Source organism: Mesoplodon mirus (genome assembly GCF_964341445.2).
Source record: "Mesoplodon mirus genome assembly, chromosome: 7".
Taxonomy (NCBI): Eukaryota; Metazoa; Chordata; class Mammalia; order Artiodactyla; family Ziphiidae; genus Mesoplodon; species Mesoplodon mirus.
Window position 1 is genome coordinate 68,868,153 of NC_138983.1, and position 22,475 is coordinate 68,890,627.

The 22,475-nt window shown below is 36.4% G+C and overlaps 1 protein-coding gene across 3 annotated transcripts in view; it reads right to left on the reverse strand.

The window, feature by feature from the left end:
- SOX6 (SRY-box transcription factor 6) overlaps nt 1-22,475 on the reverse strand; it is a 636,354-nt gene that overhangs the window by 187,841 nt on the left and 426,038 nt on the right. For all 3 annotated transcript variants that reach the window (XM_082628665.1, XM_082628667.1, XM_082628666.1), the window contains exons 7-8: nt 18,238-18,410; nt 15,385-15,453 (exon numbers count right to left, since the gene is read on the reverse strand). In XM_082628665.1, the coding sequence (XP_082484791.1) occupies nt 15,385-15,453; nt 18,238-18,410 (242 nt within the window). The remainder of the gene's footprint in view (nt 1-15,384; nt 15,454-18,237; nt 18,411-22,475) is intronic.

Genomic DNA, 22,475 nt, shown 5'->3' on the forward strand with positions numbered 1-22,475 from the left:
ATCCTTGTTCCTAAATATATGGAAAATGAGAATCAATGCAGAAGAATAATTTGCTAGAGGTAATGGCATTCCTAGCAAACCAAAGACTAGGGGCAGACATCTTGGGTCCAAGTCTACACTTCTTTCTGCCATTCTACGCTTCCCTAATCCTATTCTGTCTCTCAGTTGGGGCTGCATATCTTCCATAGAAGGGGGAAGAAAAAGTTCTGCTGAGAGTATATCAATAATTATCTGCACACCTTCTGTTTTCCTGGGCTTGAAATCATGGCCTTTCTGAGCCAAAGGGAACATACACGTCTATGGAATTAATTCAGTGACATTGCCAAAGTTGAGAAAATGAGTAAGAGATGGAGCAGGCATAGATAGTAAAATAGCCTGAAAGCAATGGAAAGATCCATACCTGCATATGTTTTCCAGCTATCTGGAGACATGGTTGTTTTTTGATTAACTGAATGCTCTATTTAAGAAACCAGGAATCAGTTATGACAGTCAAGTTGTAAGATTTGATGATCTGTTTGGTGATCACAATCTATACACTAACAACAAAAAATCAGAAGGAGATATTAAGGAAACAATCCCATTTACCACCGCAACAAAAAGAATAAAATACTTAGGAATAAACCTACCTAAGGAGGCAAAAGACTGGTACTCAGAAAAGTATAAAACACTGATGAAAGAAATCAAAGATCACATAAACAGATGGAGAAATATACCATGTTCTTGGATTGGAAGAATCAATATTGTGAAAAGGACTATACTACCCAAAGCAATCTACAGATTCAGTGCAATCCCTTTCAAACTACCAATGGCATTCTTCACAGAATTAGAACAAAAAATTTTACAATTTGTATGGAAACACAAAAGACCCCAAATAGCCAAAGCAATCTTGAGAAAGAAAAACAGAGCTGGAGGAATCAGGCTCCCCAATTTCAAACTATACTACAAAGCTACAGTATTCAAGACAGTATGGTACTGGCACAAAAACAGAAATATAGATCAACGGTACAGGATAGAAAGCCCAGAGATAAACACATGCACCTATGGTCACCTAATTTATGACAAAGGAGACAAGAACATACAATGGAGAAAAGGCAGCCTCTTCAATAAGTGGTGCTGGGAAAACGGGACAGTACATGTAAAAGAATGAAATTAGAACACTACCTAATACCATACACAAAAATAAACTCAAAATGGATTAAAGACCTAAATGTAAGACCAGACACTATAAAACTCTTAGAGGAAAACATAGGAAAAACACTCTTTGACATAAACCACAGCAAGATCTTTTTTGACCCACCTCCTAGAGTAATGAAAATAAAAACAAAAATAAACAAATTGGACCTAATGAAACTTAAAAGCTTTTGCACAGCAAAGGAAACCATAAACAAGATGAAAAGACAACCCTCAGAATGGCAGAAAATATTTGCAGATGAAGCAATGGACAAAGGATTAACCTCCAAAATATACAAGCAGCTCATGCAGCTCAATATCAAAAAAACCACAAACAACCCAATTAAAAAATGGGGAGAAGACCTATATAGACATTTCTCCAAATAAGACATACAGATGGCCAAAAGGCACATGAAAAGATGCTCAACATCACTAATTATTAGAGAAATGCAAATCAAAACTACAATGAGGCAGTTTCTGACCTCACACCAGTCAGAATGGCCATCATGAAAAAATCTACAAGTGATAAATGCTGGAGAGGGTGTGGAGAAAAGGGAAACCCTTTTGCACTGTTGGTGGGAATGTAAATTGATACAGCCACTATGGAGAACAGTATGGAGGTTCCTTCAAAAACTAAAAATAGAACTACCATATGACCCAGCAATCCCACTACTGGGCATATACCCTGAGAAAACCATAATTCAAAAGGACACATGTACCCCCAACTTTCACTGAAGCACTATTTACAATAGCCAGGACATGGAAACAACCTAAATGTCCAATGATAGATGAATGGAGAAAGAAGATGTGGTACACATATACAATGGAATATTACTCAGCCATAAAATGGAACGGAATTGGGTCATTTGTACAGATGTGGATGGACCTAGAGTCTGTCATACAGAGTGAAGCCAGAAAGAGAAAAACAAATGCATAGTAATGCATATATGTGGAGTCTAGAAAAATGGTACAGATGAACCTATTTGTAGGGCAGGAATAGAGACGTAGATGTAGAGAACGGACATGTGGACACAGCAGGGGAAGGGAAGGGAGGGAGATTAGGTTTGACATAAATACACTACCATGTGTAAAATAGAGAGCTAGTAGGAACCTGCTATATAGCACAGGGAGCGCAGCTCAGTGCTCTGTGAGGACCTAGATGGGTGGGATGGGGAGGGGTGGGAGGGAGGTCCAAGAAGGAGGGGATATAGGTATACATATAGCTCATTCACTTAATTGTACAGCAGAAACTAACACAACATTGTAAAGCAATTTTACTCCAATAAAAAAAAAAAAGAAACCAGAAATCAGCTATGACTGTCAAGTTGTAAGATTTGATGATCTGTGTGGTGATCACAACCTACGAGGTGATCACAGAAGGATAGATATCTCCTCCTTTTCTGTTACCTGAATTTTTTAAAGTAAAATAATAATAATAAAGTTAATTATAAAAGCAATGCACCCTCTTCCAGTCTTTTTTAAAATGCCTATTTTTTATGTAGCTGAGATTATACTATATTTACATTATTATGTTCTAGGGGTTTTTTCCCACCTGATGTTACATTGAAAGCATTATCCTAAATCATGAAAACTTATTTGTTCGTATCATGTTTAACAGTCTAAAACAGCCAATCACATGAATATACCATAATAAATTTAACAATTTTCTTAATATTGAAAACCAGGGTTCTTTCAATGTATATTTAAAATTTTTAACTAATTTTCTTATACAAAAGCAATAAGTGTTAGAAAAAAATTTTTTAAACTAACCTAAAACAATAAAAAATAGTTTATAATTCTACTACACAAAGTAATTTGCCTTTGTACTCTTAACCACTTGAGGTATACTGTATATCACAAATCTGGGTCTCCATAGTCAGAGCCCAATTGTATTGAGAAGGAAAGATATTGTATTGATATGGAGGCCAAGGTCCTAAACATAGAGTTCAGATTACATCTTCTACCGAACCGCCAATAACCTGAGCTTTTCTCCCACAAGGGATCCCTAGGAACTCCAGGGTATATTTCGACCCTAAAATGGAGTCCATGAAAGGGCCCTGCCAGAGACCAGTGGATGTGATGATACACAATAAATGAAATCAGACAGTCTTAACAGAAAAATATCTGTTGTGTGGAGGCCAACTTCAAGAGCCCAACTTCATTTTTCTTTGCCCAGGTGTCCACCCTTGCATTACACATATTCCAGCCACAAGCTGGAAGTCCTCCAATGGTAGACTACATGTTTGCTCTATCACTGTGGATCTGACCTGGTCTAACTGATCTGCTAAGACTAACCTCTGGCTGGAACCCAATATCTCACTTTTGCCTGCTCCTCTGGGCTTTTCCACAGACAAATTTCAGGTCACCTAACAGTTTCTCCACTCCATCTAACCTTCAAACATAAAATCTAGAAATCTGAGTCTGCACAAAGCATTACAAAGAATTACACAGAATAGGGTGGAGAGGAAACTTGGAACTAGTTTTTCTTTTTCTCGAACCTCTGTTATTTATCACTAAAGAAGGTAACAGCTTCCTACCCATGTGCACTTTCTTGCTCTCCATCACCTTCTGCTTCTAAGCTCATTCTTCTACTACTATAACCATGTTGATTTCTTCAAACCCCAGCCTCCAGCTACTAAACTGATTATTTGGGAGCCATCATAACATTCAAAATTCTCAGCGAAATGCAGGTCGGGGGAAGGAGGGGCTGACAGCCACAGAAATAAAGGTCCTTTAGAACAAACAAATACCTGAAGCAGCAGCTGGAGATCCTTCTTCTCCCAGAAGTTTCAGTTCTCTGATTGTCTCCTTAGACACCATTCAGTTACACTAATCCTGAAGTGCCCTGTATTTAACTAATTCTATGCATATTAACAAACAATTTCTGCCACATCCAGCTTTAAAAACGCCAAACTAGGACTTACATCTTTTATTAAATAACAGTACATAAGTTATGTTTTTCCATTTGGGTAACTGGTTCCTGATATCATCACAACTTTTGAAAGGGAACAAAAGTTATTGGACAATCAAAAGTAAAATCAGTTTTCTTGGGTTTCCCTCCCCCACTTTTCCTATGAATAATACAACTAAAGAATGTATAAGGAAGAGCCAACATTTGCATGGCTGGGAAATGAATGATGTTATTACAGCACAAAACAAGCATGGCCTGTTAGAGTTCTTTAGAATAGTAACTCCACCTTGTCAACATGTTCAAGCAGCAGCCAAGTCAGCCTAGCTGAGAGCTCTTTCCAGCTGCACTAATCTCAGCCACTGTAGAAAACTCATCTGTAGACATTTTAAGATAAAAATCTTGCACTGAAGTATGTGTTTAACAAAAGTCATGACTGTGACCTGAGGTTGGACTTTACTCTTTATTCTGATCTGTGAATTCCTTAACTTTCATTGTTTACTGTTACAACTCTAATATTTTCTTAATGGATTGGGTGGCAGATAAAATGAATTCAGTGTCTCACAGTGAGACATTACACCTTTTGCATCATTTATTTTCTTTTATTCTGAAGAAGTAAAAATATCTGACTCTAACATTAATAACTTTAAGTGGGAGTTACCTTATGTGAATTAAAAATGGTTATGTCAGTATATCCTTTCAAAATTTAAAAGATATTTCCCTGTGCTATATCAAGTGTCACACAGTATATCAATTTTTATTTCCCATCTCTCAAGTCTGGTATGCATACTGTTTAACTTCTTAAATTCTAAGTATAGACATAATTCACAAAAGCTGGGCAAATGCTTGACTTACAGGAGATGGCATACATAAGATTTATATAAACAACTTTATTTTAAACAAGAAGACTTTTGCATTTTGTGCTGCTACATCGCTAACTTCATCTGTGTATTTAAAAAAAGCTATAAAATAAATTGGAAAGGTTCATTTACTATCCCACAGGCACTACTGATCTAATAAAAAAGCCCGTTTTAGTGTGAAAAGTAAGAATTTGACCCTATTTTCCAGAATAAAATGCCACACCCCCTTTTAGACATTCTCCAGGCAGCTCTAATTCTTGGTCAACCATTTCTGAGTACCTGATAAACCTTACTGTCCTCTTACTGAGAATTGAAATAGCTCTCATTTGGCAGCCAGAGAAAATTTTTGCTTTCTTTTCCTCTAGATTACCCTGGTGATAATAATTGATTATAGCGCATCCACATTGATTATCCTATATTCACGTCACTAATTTGTGGGTTCTAAATGTGCATATGTATGTAGACATAAACATGCTTATACATGTAGACACAAAATATGTACATGTGCATTTCTCTCTCTTTTTTTTATAATAGCTCTATATTGGAGTAAAATTGCTTCACAATATGGTGTTAGTTTCTGTTGCACAACAAAGCAAATCAGCCATATGCATACACATGTCCCATATCCCCTTCCTCTTGAGTCTCCCTCTCATCCTCCCTATCCCACCCCTCTAGGTCATTGCAAAACACGGAGCTGATCTCCCTGTGCTATGCTGCTGCTTCCCACCAGCCAACTATTTTACATTTGGTAGTGTATATGTGTCGATGCTACTCTCACTTCGCCCCAGCTTCACCCTCCCACCCCATGTCCTCAAGTCCATTTTCTATGTCTACCTCTTTATTCCTGCCCTGCAACTAGGTTCATCAGAACCTTTTTTTTTTTTTTAGATTCCACATATATGTGTTAGCATACGGTATTTGTTTTTCTCTTTCTGACTTACTTCACTCTGTATGACAGACTCTAGGTCCATCCACCTCACTACAAATAACTCAATTTCAAACAGCTCATGGAGCTCAATATCAAAAAAACAAACAATCCAGTTAAAAAATGGGCAGAAGATGGGCCTCCCTGGTGGCGCAGTGGTTGAGAGTCCGCCTGCCGATGCAGGGGATACGGGTTCGTGCCCCGGTCTGGGAGGATCCCATATGCCGCGGAGCGGCTGGGCCCGTGAGCCATGGCCGCTGGGCCTGCGCGTCCGGAGCCTGTGCTCCGCAACGGGAGAGGCCACAACAGTGAGAGGCCCGCATACCGCAAAAAAAGAAAAAAAATAAATAAATAAATAAATAAATAAATAAATAAAATCTGAAAAAAAAAAAAAAAAAAAATGGGCAGAAGACCTAAATAGACATTTCACCAAGGAAGACATACAGATGGCCAAGAGGCACATGAAAAGATGCTCAACATCACTAATTATTAGAGAAATTCAAATCAAAACTACAGTGAGGTATCATCTCACGCCAGTCAGAATGTCCATTAACAAAAAATCTAGAAACAGTAAATGCTGGAAAGGGTGTGGAGAAAAGGGAACACTCTTGCACTGTTGGTGGGAATATAAATTGATACAGCCACTATGGAGAACAGTATGGAGGTTCCTTAAAAAACTAAAAATAGAACCACCATATGACCCAGCAATCCCACTACTGGGCATATACCCTGTTTCTCTTTTAAGGACTCTGAAATTATTCCTATAGCTCGTACATAAGAATGATAACAACAATAATGATAGTGATAGATAAAATGCGTTGAGCACTTAGTAGAGTTTTTTAAGATGATGGTCTCTAATCCCAGAACTCGTAAGGTACTATCATTATTCATCTTTTAGGAACTAGGAGATGCAGGCTCAGAAACATTAAGTAACTTTTGTCACAGCTAGTAAGTAGCAAAACATGTCACAGAGCTAATAAGTAGTAGAACTGGAATTTAAATCTTGATTTATTTGTCCCTGATACTTGTGCTGCTTCTACAAAAATTTTATATTACATACACTCTGAAGCAATGCATTTTATCCTTTTTACCTCCTATTTATATGTACAAATCTAGCTTAAAAGTGCATTCAGATTCATACATTCCTCATATATGTGAAATGCAGTCAATTTCACAGAAAAAATAATTTTAAACACCTTAAAAAATGACAGATTGATGTCCTGGGTCAAAACTCATTCTGTTTAGATAGTGGAAGTCAAAGAGCATCTGAGTACTTCTTTTCTAAAAGTTTTTGTCTTATTGTGAAAGATTATGCTTCATTTTTATTTTAAATACCTTCTCTGAAAGGCACAAATCTAATGTCAACACATTCCTGTCTTGCCAATATACCCATATGTAAATAAAAATCAAGTTATTAGAAAACTAACTAAATTTATTAAAATTGTTTAAACCATGATCCATTATAAGCTTTCTAGCTATTAAGTAAAATAGCTATGACCAAAGTCAAAAGTATATTTCAACTGCTCAAGGATTATTTGTTATGCCCCAACCCTCAGTCCATTTTTAGATAGCTAGATAGACAGATGGATAAATAGATGAATAGTCCAAACAATTTAGAGTTCACATTTAATCATTTAATCTGCATTACACTGTATAGAGCAGTCTTTCTTAATCCTGATTGCCTGCTAGAATCATCTAGAGAGTTTTTAACAGTCCCCATCTGGGACTGTACCCCAGACCAATTAAATCGGAACCTCTACAGTGGGACCCAGGCATCAGTATTTTTAAAAGGCTTCCAAGTGATTACAAGGTACAATCAAGGTTGAGAACCACTGGCATCAAATGCTGTCACTCACTGCTCCCTTTTATCAGCTGCAGAGTAGCTATAAAAACAGGTATTAACATTAAAGGGGACTGATCCTCAATATAGAGACATATCACTTTTAAGCCCCCAGAAAGTAATATAATTAGCCAAGAAGTTTATATGTAAAAACCGAAAGAGTCACTCAGCCATAAATACATTTCATACCACATTACAAAAAGATTCCGGTTATGTTTTTTTTAATCTCTTTCTTTGTGGGCAGGCAGCCACAGTTGTAGTAGTCCTGAGATATAAACTGATTCTAATGGGCAATCTTCAATTTTTTTCCATTTAAGGATAAAGAGAATGTAATGAGATTTTAGATGTTAGGTATCATTATCCACATTTTACAAACTGGAAAACTAAAGTGCACTAAGATTTATTCAAATCACAAAAAGGGCAAATTGAGATACATCCTGGAATGTTGGAAATAGTACTAGACTAGAAGTCAAAGAAAGTTGGGTTCCACTCATGGCTCTGACAACATGTAGCTTTTTAAACCTGGATGAGTCTGTTGTCTATGCCTCAGTTTCCTTGTATAAAGTAAAGGATTTGGACTAGAGAAAGAGTTCCAAAGAAATTTCAAAGAAAAACAAAAGTGGGGGACTTACACATATTTGGGAACTTTTTATTTTACCAACTAAAACTACTGGAAAACAAAGAAACAAAGCACATACCATCTATTATCACCTGTGCTTCATAAAAGGAAAGGACATTTTAATTCCAAAAAAGTAGAAAAAACATAATCTCAGGGTTATTTTTAAGTATAGCTTAACGATAAACTCACTATATTGCTGTACGATAGGAATAGCTACCCACCCTACCCCCAATCAGTGAGGGAGAACCATGAGGACCTCTAGAGGATGTGTCCAAGTTTAACATTCTGTGAAAGTAGAAGAATGGAGGGGGAACATTCAACATCTCTCAGTGTAGTGCTCTTTCAAGAGTTTCTTAAAATTCCATCATTAAAGAACTGCCTGTATAATTTTTGCCAGATCCAAGTACTCAGTTCTTATTTACTTAGTTTTATTTAAATTGACTTTTTTTTGCTTAAATACGTTTATTTCAATAGCACTACCTCAAATAGAAAACCAATAGAAAATCACTTGTCATAATTAGAAGATAACCAGATAACAATGAAAATAAAAGATTTACTTGATTTTATTTAAATTCTAAGCTAAGCACTATTGCCTCCAAAGGCTCTGAGACTAAGATGATCTCTCTCTCTTACAAAGAGAGATTAGCACATCCTAGAAAGGTATTAAAGTGTGCTAACACTAAACTGAGCCCTCAATGTAATCAGAGAGATCAAGGGAAAACCAGAAAAGAGCTGCTTTTTCCTTGGGGAATTGATACAGTGTTATGTAATGTCATATGCTGGCACCACCTGGATCAACTGCCCACTGGGCTCCATAGCCTCCTGCCCCTGAAGAGGTAATGCACTCTCTCATTTTCATTAATCCCAGAAGGAAGCAGAGACTTTGGTTTCCCTGCATTTTCAGTATCACTGATTTGAGAGGGAGCTGGGGAGTAAAGACTGAGAGATAAGAAGTAGATAAGAGAGAGGACGGAGGGTCACCAAAGAGGGTTGGGGAAATTGAAGGATAGTGCATGAAAAGCATTGAGATTCACCATCAGGCTCTTGTCAGCTGAATGAGATCTTTGCTATAAGGCCACATTTAGAAAATAAGTAGCAAGCTGATTAATAATTCCATATAGCAGCTCAAAGGATCTGGTCCAGTATCACCTCTTTTTATTTCTAGATCCACTCCAACTTTAACAGTCTAGCGTGATTAACTCACGCAGAGTTTCTAATCCACAGTGATAATTTATATTTTTATCTAAGGCCCTTGCTATTCATGAATTATAGCAGCTTTACCTATTCTTTATAATTCAGAAACTTCATTATTAAAATGTTAGAAGCAGGCTATACAGCATCTATCATTACTTAAAAAGTTAATTCGATTACATAAAAGAAATAATTAGATTTGCATTTTTATCTTGGTTTTAACCCTCCAAAGAAGATCATAACAGCCTGCCCATGGGCAATTAAAAATCGCATACAGCAGAAAAATAGAGAGAGGAGAGAGGGTCTGTTTTTCCTGGCTAATTCATGGTTGAAGATAGAATTACAAAATATTTTAAGGGTTTGCTGAAGCTGGGGGCTAATCCTAGACTTCTAAGCTTTGTTTATAACTCTCATTTCATTGCAAGAGAGTATCAGATACATGTACAATGCCAATAGAAGTATCAAATTACTTTCAGTGGGTTTATTTGGTCCTGTTCAGAGGCTGTTGAAAGGAGATCCGTTACCTGATCAATAACACCCGAAAAAGGACTATTTGCTAGAGCCAAAACAGGAGCAGTGTAATTGCTTTTTGTTTATCAATGCTAAATACAATTAACAAAGAGATACAACATATACAACATAAGACAGAGGAACTATGTGAGACTGGCAGGCCCCTTACTTTACTTAGTCTTTCTGCTGGCTGTTCAGCCAGTTCCAAAGGACAATAAATGCAAGGTCCAGCTCTTAAGATTAGAGGTCATTTAGATACTTAATGATGAAGCATATCTTCAAATATATATCTATTATTATTATCCTGGCAAAAAATTAATTAACCAGGTCATGCAGGCCATGAAGGCTAATGTACAAAGTAATTATTTCTGATCTTTAGACAACTACTTCACATGAAAAGGTAGTCCTTATTCTGCTCAGCAGATACCTGAAATGCCTGTAGTTAATCATACTGAAGGAAACAAAAGGCAAGGTTTATCTCCTTAAAAAGTGAGAGTACATCTCAAATTATTCTGTTTACTGGTTTAAGAACAATCACCTCCCTGCTCATAATATTGATATGTCTACTGGTTACGTAGGAAGAAAGGAGAACACACATTTAACGGCACTCAACCACGTGACAAACACACAGAGACACACAAAATATGCGAATAGCACAAATGAATATATTATAATCAAAATAGAAAACACTATATATGAAAAATACTCACATACTCTAAAGAATAGAGTGAAGCTTCAGTGAAGAGACAAACACTTGGCTGTGTAAATAAGCAGTATGTATTAGAGCATTTAAAAGATAAAGTTTTCAGATAAGAGAAAGTGTATCTGCAAAGCAGCAGCAATGGCATTAGTTCAGGCCTTCCACAGATTGAGTTCACCATCTAATTCATGTATTAAATTGTGAGGGAAGGACAATGAATATTACATACTAATCATAAAGATTAACAAAGAACTGAGCTAAGAATTTCTCAAGTTTCACAATTTTACCCAAAAAGGTATACGTATATGAATTGACTAAATCATTGGCTCTGGCCCAGGAGGCCAAGTGCCCAAATAAAATCCCAACCAATCAGTCCCTTCTTAAGAGACCATTGTTGTTTGGTCAGTGATGTGAGGCGAGGACGCCACCTGTACAGAGGGGTCTAAAGAGATATGAATATTTGGATCACACCATTCATGTCTGAAAAAGTAAGTTTCTCACAGAGATATTTTAATAAGGTGAATTCTCTTGCAAAGATTTAGCAATGAAATGCCATTGTTAAATATGTTCCTACTGACATGCTATCAAAACCAAAGAATGTGGTATATTGTATCCATGAAGAATATCTTTAGATTCAAAAACCATGACATGGTCAAATGAGGTTAGATGAATAAATATATGGACGGATCAAGAAATCAAGATTTATAAAATATTTTCTGGTTTGCTTAGATTAGACTTACATTTAATGTTTGATTAAAATGCTATAAATATGTGTTGATATGCCCAATGGATTCAAACTGAATTTTGTTTCCTAGTCAACATAACTCATAAGTAAAATGCTTCCAAAGATTGGCTAAGATACTATGGTGTGGGAGAAAGAGGAAGAAATTACTAAAGCAGTTATTTGTCCTTTGGAATTATAACATGAGAATCAACAGTCGCAAATCCAAGGATCCATATTCCATGATCTATTAGTTTTGCTATCCACAAAGTTGATAAAAACTGTGCTATTTCTCTCTTGGAAATATCAAAAATGTCTATTTTGGGCTCCATATCTGGGGAATTACTTAATATGTAACAAATTAGAGGAATCGCCATTTTCCCCAAAGCACAAACAGAGGGATTTGAATTCACTAAGCAAACAGCCTCCTAAAAGATCTGTTGACATTAAAGAATTTTAATAATCATTTAAAGTTATTAACCTGATTTTTAAATGGTAAAAATTGACTCATCAAAAGTGTAAAAACATTAGTTCACAAAATCATTCATCTTATGGTTTCAACATGGCTTAAAGACCATATATGGTCTTAAAAGCATCCCTTTAAAAATTTAATTAGAATTTACCAAGGCAAAATTACATTAAAATTATATTAAAGGAAAAAGATATATAAATGAAACAATTTTAAACTACATATACAGAATAAGTTTTGAAGGACTGCAAATAAAATAAGCACGTGGACTTTTACAATACTATCTTTTTTTTTTTTTTTTTTGCGGTACGTGGGCCTCTCACTGTTGTGGCCTCTCCTGTTGCAGAGCACAGGCTCCAGACGCGCAGGCTCAGGGACCATGGCTCATGGGCCTAGCCGCTCCGCGGCATGTGGGATCTTCCCGGACCGGGGCACAAACTCGTGTCCCCTGCATCGGCAGACAGACTCTCAACCACTGCGCCACCAGGGAAGCCCTACAATACTATCTTAATCATGCCTTTTCTTATCGCTAATGAAATATCCTGCTTTTCAGTGTGCAAACCATCCAGGTTTTCATTTGTTTCCATTATAACAGACCCAGATGTGTTTGTGTGTGGTTGTTATAAGAGGTTAGACACTCTTCCCTTTCTTTCTAGTACAGCTTGCAAATTTCAAAACAACAGTACTAATTCAGAAGTCAGCATTCTGAACTAGAAGTAAAGAATAATCTTTAGATGTATTAGTTAGATCTATGTATCCCACCTGATACTTGGGATCTATGGCCAATTGCCATGGCTTAATCTTGCTGACCATGTTAGCAAATAGGTTCTAGGATACAAGATTTTAAAAGAAGGAAAAAGTTCAAACTTGGGATCTCAAATTGTCACTGTATTCACCTGTTTTCAGAAGAGAAAGGTTTTGTATTTACTATCTTACTCTGTTTTGTTTTAAAAAGGGAGAATGTTTCATGATAGAAAAATGTTTGAAGCATTTCTTAAATCTCATATTTTGCTCAAATTAAAATTAGTCCAACAATAGTCTCTCTCCTAAATTTGATCACACCTATGGCTGGTCAAAAAACTTATTTGAAAATACAGTTAACCCATTCCCCTTCCAAAAAAACAACAAAAATCTGAATATCAAATACATGCTTTGTAAGTGTCAGAGATTAATATGTTTTGTGCAAGGAGAAGTGTTTTTCAGTATTTGAAAAATTCTTTGAATGGTCTCATGCTCGATAAGATAAATACTGACAAGATATGCAGTGAAGCAGTAGCTCAGGACAGAATAAACTATAAACATAGGTTATTACCTCCTCTTATTTTTAAAAATATGAATTCCTGTTACAAAGAATCCCATATTTCTAAAATTAATGTAACTATTTTGAATCTCTCTATGATTTTATAATTTATACTGCTGAGATCAAGGCCTGATTAGCTTCAATTTTTAAAAATTTAAACAATGAGAAATATCTACAAATTTAAAAGCAATTAAACTTCTATTAAAACACTTGAAAAACCAAGTTTCTTGTCTTCTCAAATTGAACATTCTAATGAACAATATTTTAAGATCATGTCCTAGTTTCCTGAAAAAGATATCAACTTTATATAGTCAAGTTATAACTATAAAATCATATGTAATCAATAAATGCCTATAATATTTCATTAAAATACTTTGATTTTGTTGCTATTCATCTGAGATCCTTAGTACAACAGGCAAACATCAATTAAGACGGCCAGTTCCTGCAAACAACTTTGGACTAAGAAGTGAAATATATTCAAAATAAACAAAGAAGTAAGTAATAAAGAGGTAGTAAAAACATTAATAGTAAGTAACTGATATGAGAGCATCTCAGGGAATTTCTTCCATTTCTGCTTAGGAGAAACAGAGAGAACTAAATGATCGGGTTAGGTTATTTAACACCTACTGAGTTCTCAGAGAGGTATCTAGAGAAAAATGTAGGAAGCCACAGGCTAAAAATCTTGACCTTAGCAGTGGGAGACACACTGAAAATTCTAATAAGGGCAGAACAAGGGATCACCTGGACAGTTATTTAATTAAGGATCTCAGCATGAGTCATGAGATATCAGGATGAGAAATTATTTCAAGATTTAATTATAAAGGCTGACTGTCCCAAATGCCAGAGATATACGTCTCCTCTATGTTTGGATTCTTTATTTTGAAACATACAGACTTGAGTATGGAATATAGAATCAGAACTAATTAAAACAGCAGCAACAACAACAAACACTGGTTAAGACCTCCTAGTAAAGACAGCTGGACGAAATGCCAAATCAGGTACAGGTACTTCTTCAGGCACCAAATTGGTGTTTCAAATGCAGTGACTACTACCTGGAACACTAAGTGTGATTACAAAATGAAGCAAAAGTCTAAGTTAAAATCACTGGCTTTCATCAGTGAGGTGAGATAAGTTATGACTTTATGTAAATGATTTTTTTTTTAATATAGGAAGGTGTGATACTAATCTCAAGGAAAGGACCAATATAATTCAGAATATACTGCCCCAACTAGGCTGAATCATAGATCCCAGTGGTTAGAAAATATCTACAGCAACCAAAAGAACACCAGAGACTGTGGTGGATACATATAACTCTGGGATCAATATTCCTGAGGATTAATCACCAGACAACCAGTTGCTTATTCTAAGGCTTTCTAGAAGTCACACACCTAGGTTCCTATTCAAAAATGGAGACCACTTCCCTTACCTATGTCAAAAAGCTGTTAGCTGAATTAACCGTCAAATTTCTAAAGGAATGACAGAAATCAGAATTCTTTCCCAGGCCCATGCAATTATGATCTATATATTGTGTTAACCTGCCACAAAAGAAATGATGAAAAAAAAAGAAAAGAAAAAGGAATTTCTAAAGTGTGTTACAATTATTCAAGAACAAGTTTTTCTTCCTTTCTAGACTATAAGCTTCTTGAAGACAATTACTTATTAATCTTTATGTTCTCTTCAGCGCCTAGCAGAAATGCAGTTAATATCTGTTAAAGAACAAATTAATTATTACCAACCTTTTCCTAGGTCATAAGATTCTTCTCATAATTGGCCCAGACAGTCCTAACAAGCAAATAAACATAAGCTTCTACCTATGATACTATTAGATGGTAAAATATAAAGCAGCAAGTAGTTTGTGGCAATAAAACTAGCATGTGTATGCTACCTTGGAAACCCTTAGGTTTCCACCAGGTTGTGTTAGGCAAATGGCAGAAGGAAAAAAAGATAAGGTTTATTCTGCTTACGCATCACATCAGAAAAGAATGCTTAGACTACCACCAAGTCGATATTTTCTACATCCACTTAGTCAGTCGTATACAACATCCCTGAATAACAAACAGCCCTATTGGTGCTGTTTATAAGAGAAGGGTGCATTTGCAGCATTTTAAATTCCATTTTCAAGGAGAAAAGTATCTAAGTATAATCAGACGAGAGTAATAAAATACACTGACCTGGATCTGTTGCTGCAGGAGATTAATTTTGTGCTGCTGTTGCAGAAGTTGCTGCTGTTGTCTTGCAATCTATCAGAAATAAAGTTTCATTAAGTTAAAATGAAATGCTTACACCTTTGCCATTACCTCAGGTACCTCTCCTGGTATTACAAGGATGCTTTACTGTACTTCTACATGAAAGAGTTCCTATAAAATGAGAGGCAGAATCAGAAAGTTGGAGAAACGGAAATATTTCAAACAGGTGCCATCTCTCTGTTTGCCCCTAAATCTTTACCTGTACATGAAAACTACCCCCTTGTATTACATTTGTGAGCAGTTCATCTATATCTGCACTGGTCATCTGGAAAGAATGGGAATTTCAAAATCTCATCCTTGAAGAATAAAAACAGGAAAACTCAGCCTACATTTTTCTAAGGAGCTTAATTTGTATTTAAAAAGTAAAACCTGTAAGCAAAGATAGGAAAGAACTTTCTATTACTTATAATATGGCCTACTTTGGTGAAACCTTTTCTACTGTAAAGATTTTCAGAACTGATAACACAAATATTGTCAAGGGAGTGCCAAAAAAATACAGCAAAAGGCAAAAACCTTTATCTTTTTTTGTTGATATAATGTGTAATGTACAAAGCATTTTTAAAAACAAACACAATTTAATATTTATTCACATCCTTTTGAGGGTAATGTGTTAGTTTTACAGTACAGGATCCACATACAAGTTTTGTATTCCCTGCTTCACCCAACAATCAAATTCAACATCTTAGCACGTCATCTCGTCTGTAAAAAGAAACATTAACTACTTAATGCAAGCCCTACTGAAGACTGAATCTGCCCCTCAGGAGAGCAGGGAACTTCTGTAGGATAATGGTGCTTACTATAAAACAGGAGTTAGGTGTCAGGCTACTTATTACCTCAAAATCTGAGCTGCTGGAGTTTGAAGCCCATTGGAATGCCCTTAGTGAGAACACACTCACTGCCAACCTAGGAAGCCAGAGAAAAAAATGGCCAGAAAGCACTTAGAAGGACTTGGTTGAGTGGTGCCCTATAGGCAAGAGTTATGTTCTTCCTATTTCTTCTATTTCCAAAATATTCTAGAATGGACAATGTTGGAAGTGGAAATGGGTGTGAACCAGCCCTCAGCTGTATACTTCCTGAGTCCTTTTAATATTTTAGCATAGAGTAGAGGGACACACCCAAATCACATTCCTTTCAGCAGAAGATGACAAATAGCAATCTGCCCCAAATGTGGCTTAATGGTTTCTGGTGATGACTGGTTCATACTAGAAGTCATGATAAAGCTACCCCTAACGAAGGGTACAGTTTGAGAAATGGGATCACTCCTCCCCAAAGCTTTATAAGCAAAATGGAAACAGTATTTAATCAGTTTGGAAAGGCCCACTCTGCTTATCACCATTCAAATCAGAAATGGACAACTCACTCTGCAATTCTAGGTATACATGCTGGATCTCTGAATATTTATTTCCTCTTAGCCATCCAGTGAAACACCACTAGACATCTAATATTGATGGTCCCTCCTAAATGATAAAGTGCTGCATAGAAATGCATCCAAAACACCACAGTGCAATTACTATCATCCACTCTAGATGTATGGGTTTGACACAGTGAAGTATGGTACATAAGCACCATGTGGCTCAAATTCTGAATTTTATTTGCCAATCGGTTGAGCTACATGCTCGCTTCATTGAGCATGACAACCTAGTTTTAAGTGTCATTTAATTTTCATTTTGAAATATAATTACAAAGTGTTCACTGTAAGATATCACTCGTCTGCAAATGTGTCAAGATTAATTTGTGCTAGCTTATTCACAAGTGTCAATAGTTAATTACTGTGTCATCTCTGGATAGCTAAATGACATTCTAACTTCTGATTTTTTACAGTGTTCCTTTATGTTATTTTCCATTAGGGGCTGAGTCCATATTCCTACATGTGGGCAAATATTCAAGCATATAAAATACCAGACGTCACAACTCATTAAAATCAACAGAGCATATATTGCTCTATATACCCCTATAAAATACATTTAACTGAAAAGATAATTCCAGTAATAATGTCAGATTCCTAAAAACTGCACATTAATTTGGGTCTATCTGATCTAAAGCATCAGGGACTACTCTATAGGATCATTGTTATTAGATTAATGCACTCTTATGAGACAGGAAAAACATTTGGGAAAGTGATTTATTTTTTAAAAGATACACACAAACTTCGCTATTTTTCTCACTTCTAAATCAATGAAGTCAAATTCTTCCATGAGCCATGTGTTAATTTGTTTTTTAATGATTTACCTATGCTATAAATAAAGTGACCATATAATTTATCATCCAAACCAGGACAACTTTTGCAAGTGGAAGAGGGGAGTATTAATACTTACTCTGGAAAACAGACATTAACCAGAGCTATTCTGGAAAAACTGAGACATATGGTCATCCTAGCTTGAACCAGTGAACTGAAAGATTCTCAAAGTTTTTCTAGACCAGGATCCTCCTTTTCTGGATGGGAGAAAAGTAAGGCCCAGAGAGAAGTGATTTACTCATGGTTAAGCTACATTGGGAATATACGTGATGCCTACATGAACAAGTATCCCCAAGTAATTAATCAAATCCAAATGTTCTGGAACAATGTTATCATTTCAGTTACGCCCAGTTGCTATGACGCCTTTCTTTGTCCTCCACATATCCCCTCAGTATTCTCGGTGACCCTGGATTTCCAGAAGGCTTCTTTCTTTCATTCTTTTTTTAGGAAGGCTTATGACAAATAAACCAATCAATGTGATTACTCGCTGAGCTTGGCACATTCCACACCTCCAGTTCATCAGCTCCTTTTGCAGGGCTCACCTGTTCTTGCTGTTGGCGAGCAAGGTCCATTTGCTGCCGTTGTTTCTCAATTTGTGAGGCTGCCAGTTTTTTCTGTTCATCATGCGCTGCTAGGAGCTGCTCCCGTAAACTGATCAGCTGGGTAATCATGGTAGAGAGCTGCCGTTCTTTTTCTGCCAGGCTCTCAGGTGTACCTAAAATGGAAGCGAAAAGATATCTCACAAGTTTGAGAAAATTCTGAATGAATTAGGGAAGCGAGTGGGTAGACAGATTTAGAAAGGGACTACCCTAAGACACAAATATCTGGGACAATAACTGGAGGTCACTGTAAGTGCAGGAACTCTATGGAGTAGCAATGGGATGAACACTAGGGTTAGTCATCGCCCCTGCCAAGAGAAAGGACTGTTGCCAATAAAATTCTCACTCACTCTTCCCTCTTGTACTTTAAAACAAAAGAAAACAAAACAGAACAACCTACTCCATTCTCTCCCTTTCACCACATTCCCCTTCCCTCCCCACCCAAATCTATCTGATCAAGCTAGGAATCTTATGCTATTTAGTACCAAAGATTAGAAACTATGGGTTGTATTAATATTCTATAATCAACCTCTACCCTCAATGACTGACAGAGGACTTAAGACATAATAGGTGCTTAAATAATGTTACTTAGGAATTTTCTGATCACTGCCCTCATAAAATTTTTCTATTGTGCAAAGATCTGTCTCTGAATCTCAGAAGTCAGGGGTCACTCTTGGCCATGGGATGAGTGCTACAGAAAGAAAAAAAAAATCTGTCTTGCCTCAGGTAAGAAAGAATTGAAGCTGATTTTTTTTCTGGTGAGGGGCTCAAGCTAAAGTTCCCAAGTTCATCCTTAAAGGCAATAATGTTGTTTGGGGGGCTCCCTCACCCCTTTGTCATTTGTCACTCTTCAAAGGGAAAAAACACATTCGAAGTTGAAAAGCTTATGATGTGGCTGCACACCTACGATATGCAATAATGGTGCTGAACAGTCTATTTATGGGCAAATTGCACAGCTCTCCTAAGTAAAGGGTACAGGATCCTTTTGTGAATCTAAATTAGAGCATTTTGCCATAGCATAAGATAAGAATTTCAACACACAACCCACTGTATTTGAGCACACAGGTTTCATTATGAAGAAATGATCTATGCTTTGAAAGCTTTTCAGAAAGATGCCACCAGCTGTCAAAAGAGATAAAGATTGCCAATTTTTGTGTGTGTGGAAGAGGAGACTTCCAATCTCCTTATGAAACCCCCCCTCATTCCTGCTAGGAAAGCACCAGGACAATCTGAGAAACTGAATGTATTTTAATTAGGAATGCGCCTATTTTTTGAGTGGGCCCATGGGAAAAGCGAGCCTTCAGGTGATGCTGGCTAGCACTTACTAGTATATGATTCCCACAAGGTAAGGCTGATAAGCTACAATATTTAGAATTACCTTGGTATTCTAAATGCCAATTCAAGTCCTTAAAAATAAATAAGTAAATACATAAATAAACTGTCAATATCCCATATCCCTTAAAGATTTACTGAGCTGAAAGGTGGCCTAAAATCAAAATTAAAAGAAAAATAAGATAGTGAAATGATGTTAGAAAATGTACTCCACTGATAAGGAAACAAATACTGCATCAAGGATAGTGACCAGCTGTTCTTTCTAGCTACTGAAAGTGATTTTTTTTTTTTCTTTCGGTACGGGGGCCTCTCCCTGTTGTGGCCTCTCCCGTTGCGGAGCACAGGCTCCGGACGCGCAGGCTCAGCGGCCAGGGCTCACGGGCCCAGCCGCTCCGCGGCATGTGGGATCCTCCCGGACCGGGGCACGAACCCGTGTCCCCTGCATCGGCAGGCGGACTCTCAACCTCTGCGCCACCGGGGAAGCCCTGAAAGTGATTTTTTTAAATGAGTTTTTATTTCAGCAATAGGAATTTCAGCTTGGTGAAAGAAAGAACTTCTTGATCCAGAAATGTTAAAATACAAAATCAGGTTCTTGGAGGGGATCATAAAAATCTCCAAAGCACAACAAGTTCAACTAATATAAATGTTAATGATATATAGGAATGAGAAGACATAAAACAAGTATGGAATTTACTTATTCATTTCATTAAATTTTAATTAAAAAAAATTTCTTGAATCTCAGGTACTATATCAAGAACTAAGGATACCAATACCACACCAAGAAAAAGCAAAGTTCCCTTTCACCTTAATCAAGTAATCACACATATAAATGTAAACTACAACTAAATAAGAATTATAAACAGGACAGACATTTGGGGGGAGATTTAACCAAGTTTGGGAGGCTCAAGTGTAGGGAAGTTATGCCTGACAAAGTAACAAGTTAACAGGAAGATGAAGAGTTAACTAGGCAAAGAGTTGGAGGGTGGTCAAGGAGCTTTTCAGTAGGAGAAAACAATATAGGCAAAGGCCCTGTGAAGGGGCAGGTGGTGGTGGACAGTGTCAGTGTGTTCCAGAAATTGAAAGAAGGTAGTAAAACTTAAATAAGAAAAACAAAGGAGATTAGAGGACCAAATGAGGCTAGAAAGGTAGGAAAAGGTCACACCATTCAGCTCCTTATAGACCATGCTGGATGAACTTCATGTTTATTCTAAGAAAATTTCAAAATCACTAACGTACTTTAAACAAGAGATGATGTGGGTGTTCTGGCTACAGTGTGGAGAATAGTTTGGAAAGTTATGAGAATAGATAAATGGGGTTTATTACATATACTTTTTGGCAACGTTCTGATCTACGTGTAATTATCTTGTTATACCTATGTATATGATGTGAGTTAAGAGAAGACTTACTGGACACTGGGAAAGTTACTGTACCATAATTCTTTGTTAATAAAGAAGAGCATTCATTGGAAATTTTGGTCAAGGACCAATACAAGAGTCAAATCTGGTATTTAGATTCTCCAGTAAAGACTGGAAAGTTTTCTCTTCTCTCCCAGGTTAAACTTTGTCTTTTCAAAAATCTTCAATATATTTCCCTTTCTCCTCTGCATAGGAAACAGAGAAGCTGAAGATAACACACAACTGGCTTCTTAGCCTCTTCTGTTCAAGGTGAAGCCAACGGGTCTATAAATGCATTGGTGCTTCCAATACTAATAGACATGTATTTCTGAAATTACAGAATAACACCATTTAACTGAATCTTTTTACAAATCAGCATGACAGTCAAGTTGTTTAATTGTAAAAATTCAATAACACCTAAATAAGTCTTTCATTGAACTTAAAAGATACATGTTTAAGAAGAAAACAAGCCAGAGATCAGTATGTTTAAATTGAAGAGTTGGGTACTCATATAAGGCTGTCATTATCTTTTCCTTAAATTTGAGAAGCACATATATATTTTGAATAGATGTGAGTGGCATGACAAATGCAGTTGGAATGAAATGTAGTAGTAAAACAAATCTAAAATTGCCCTTGAAATGGGAAATACACATATGGATATATATGTATACACACACACATTAGCCTACACATTTAGAGAAAGTAAGCTGTTGTATGGTGTAAATTGATTTCTAGTTAATTTGATCCCCAAGGGACTATATATATATATATATATATATATATATATATACACACACACACACACACACACACACACACACGTGTGTGTATGTGTGTGTGTGTGTGTGTGTAGTCATTTTTCTGTTCTATACCCATTCTATTTGTTTACATATAGTGGTTTAAACCCAGGTATTTAAAATCCATGGTGCTGGATTTTTGTTTTAACTAACAGCAAATATGTATACAGCTATAATAAAAGCAACATCAAGTCTAAGTCACACTGACCAACCAACCTGCGAACACAAGTTATCTCATCTCAAAAATACTATTTAATTGAACATGAAACTTTGTCATAGCAAAGGAACTACAACTGCGAGAGTTGCTGAAAAAGCAGACAATTTATGGGACATAGTGGGGCAGCCTAAATACATATTAAGGAAGGCAAACGACGATACATTGGGTTGGCCAAAAAGTTCGTTTGGTTAATGAATACATTGTTCAGTAAAGTTCTTTGTGAAAATGAAAAATGTGTCTTTTATTTTTACTTAAAACCGAATGAACTTTTTGGGCAACCCAATAGAATGCTCTTATGAGGTAGGCTAACTCTATGTAGAAAATCTTGTCTCAAATCACGCTTTGAGGTTTGATAAAATCCACTTAGAAAAAAAGCAGATCAGATCCTGAGGATCTGCCCAGGCCAGCAGAGGTCATCAGTAGCTGCCTACATCATCCGTT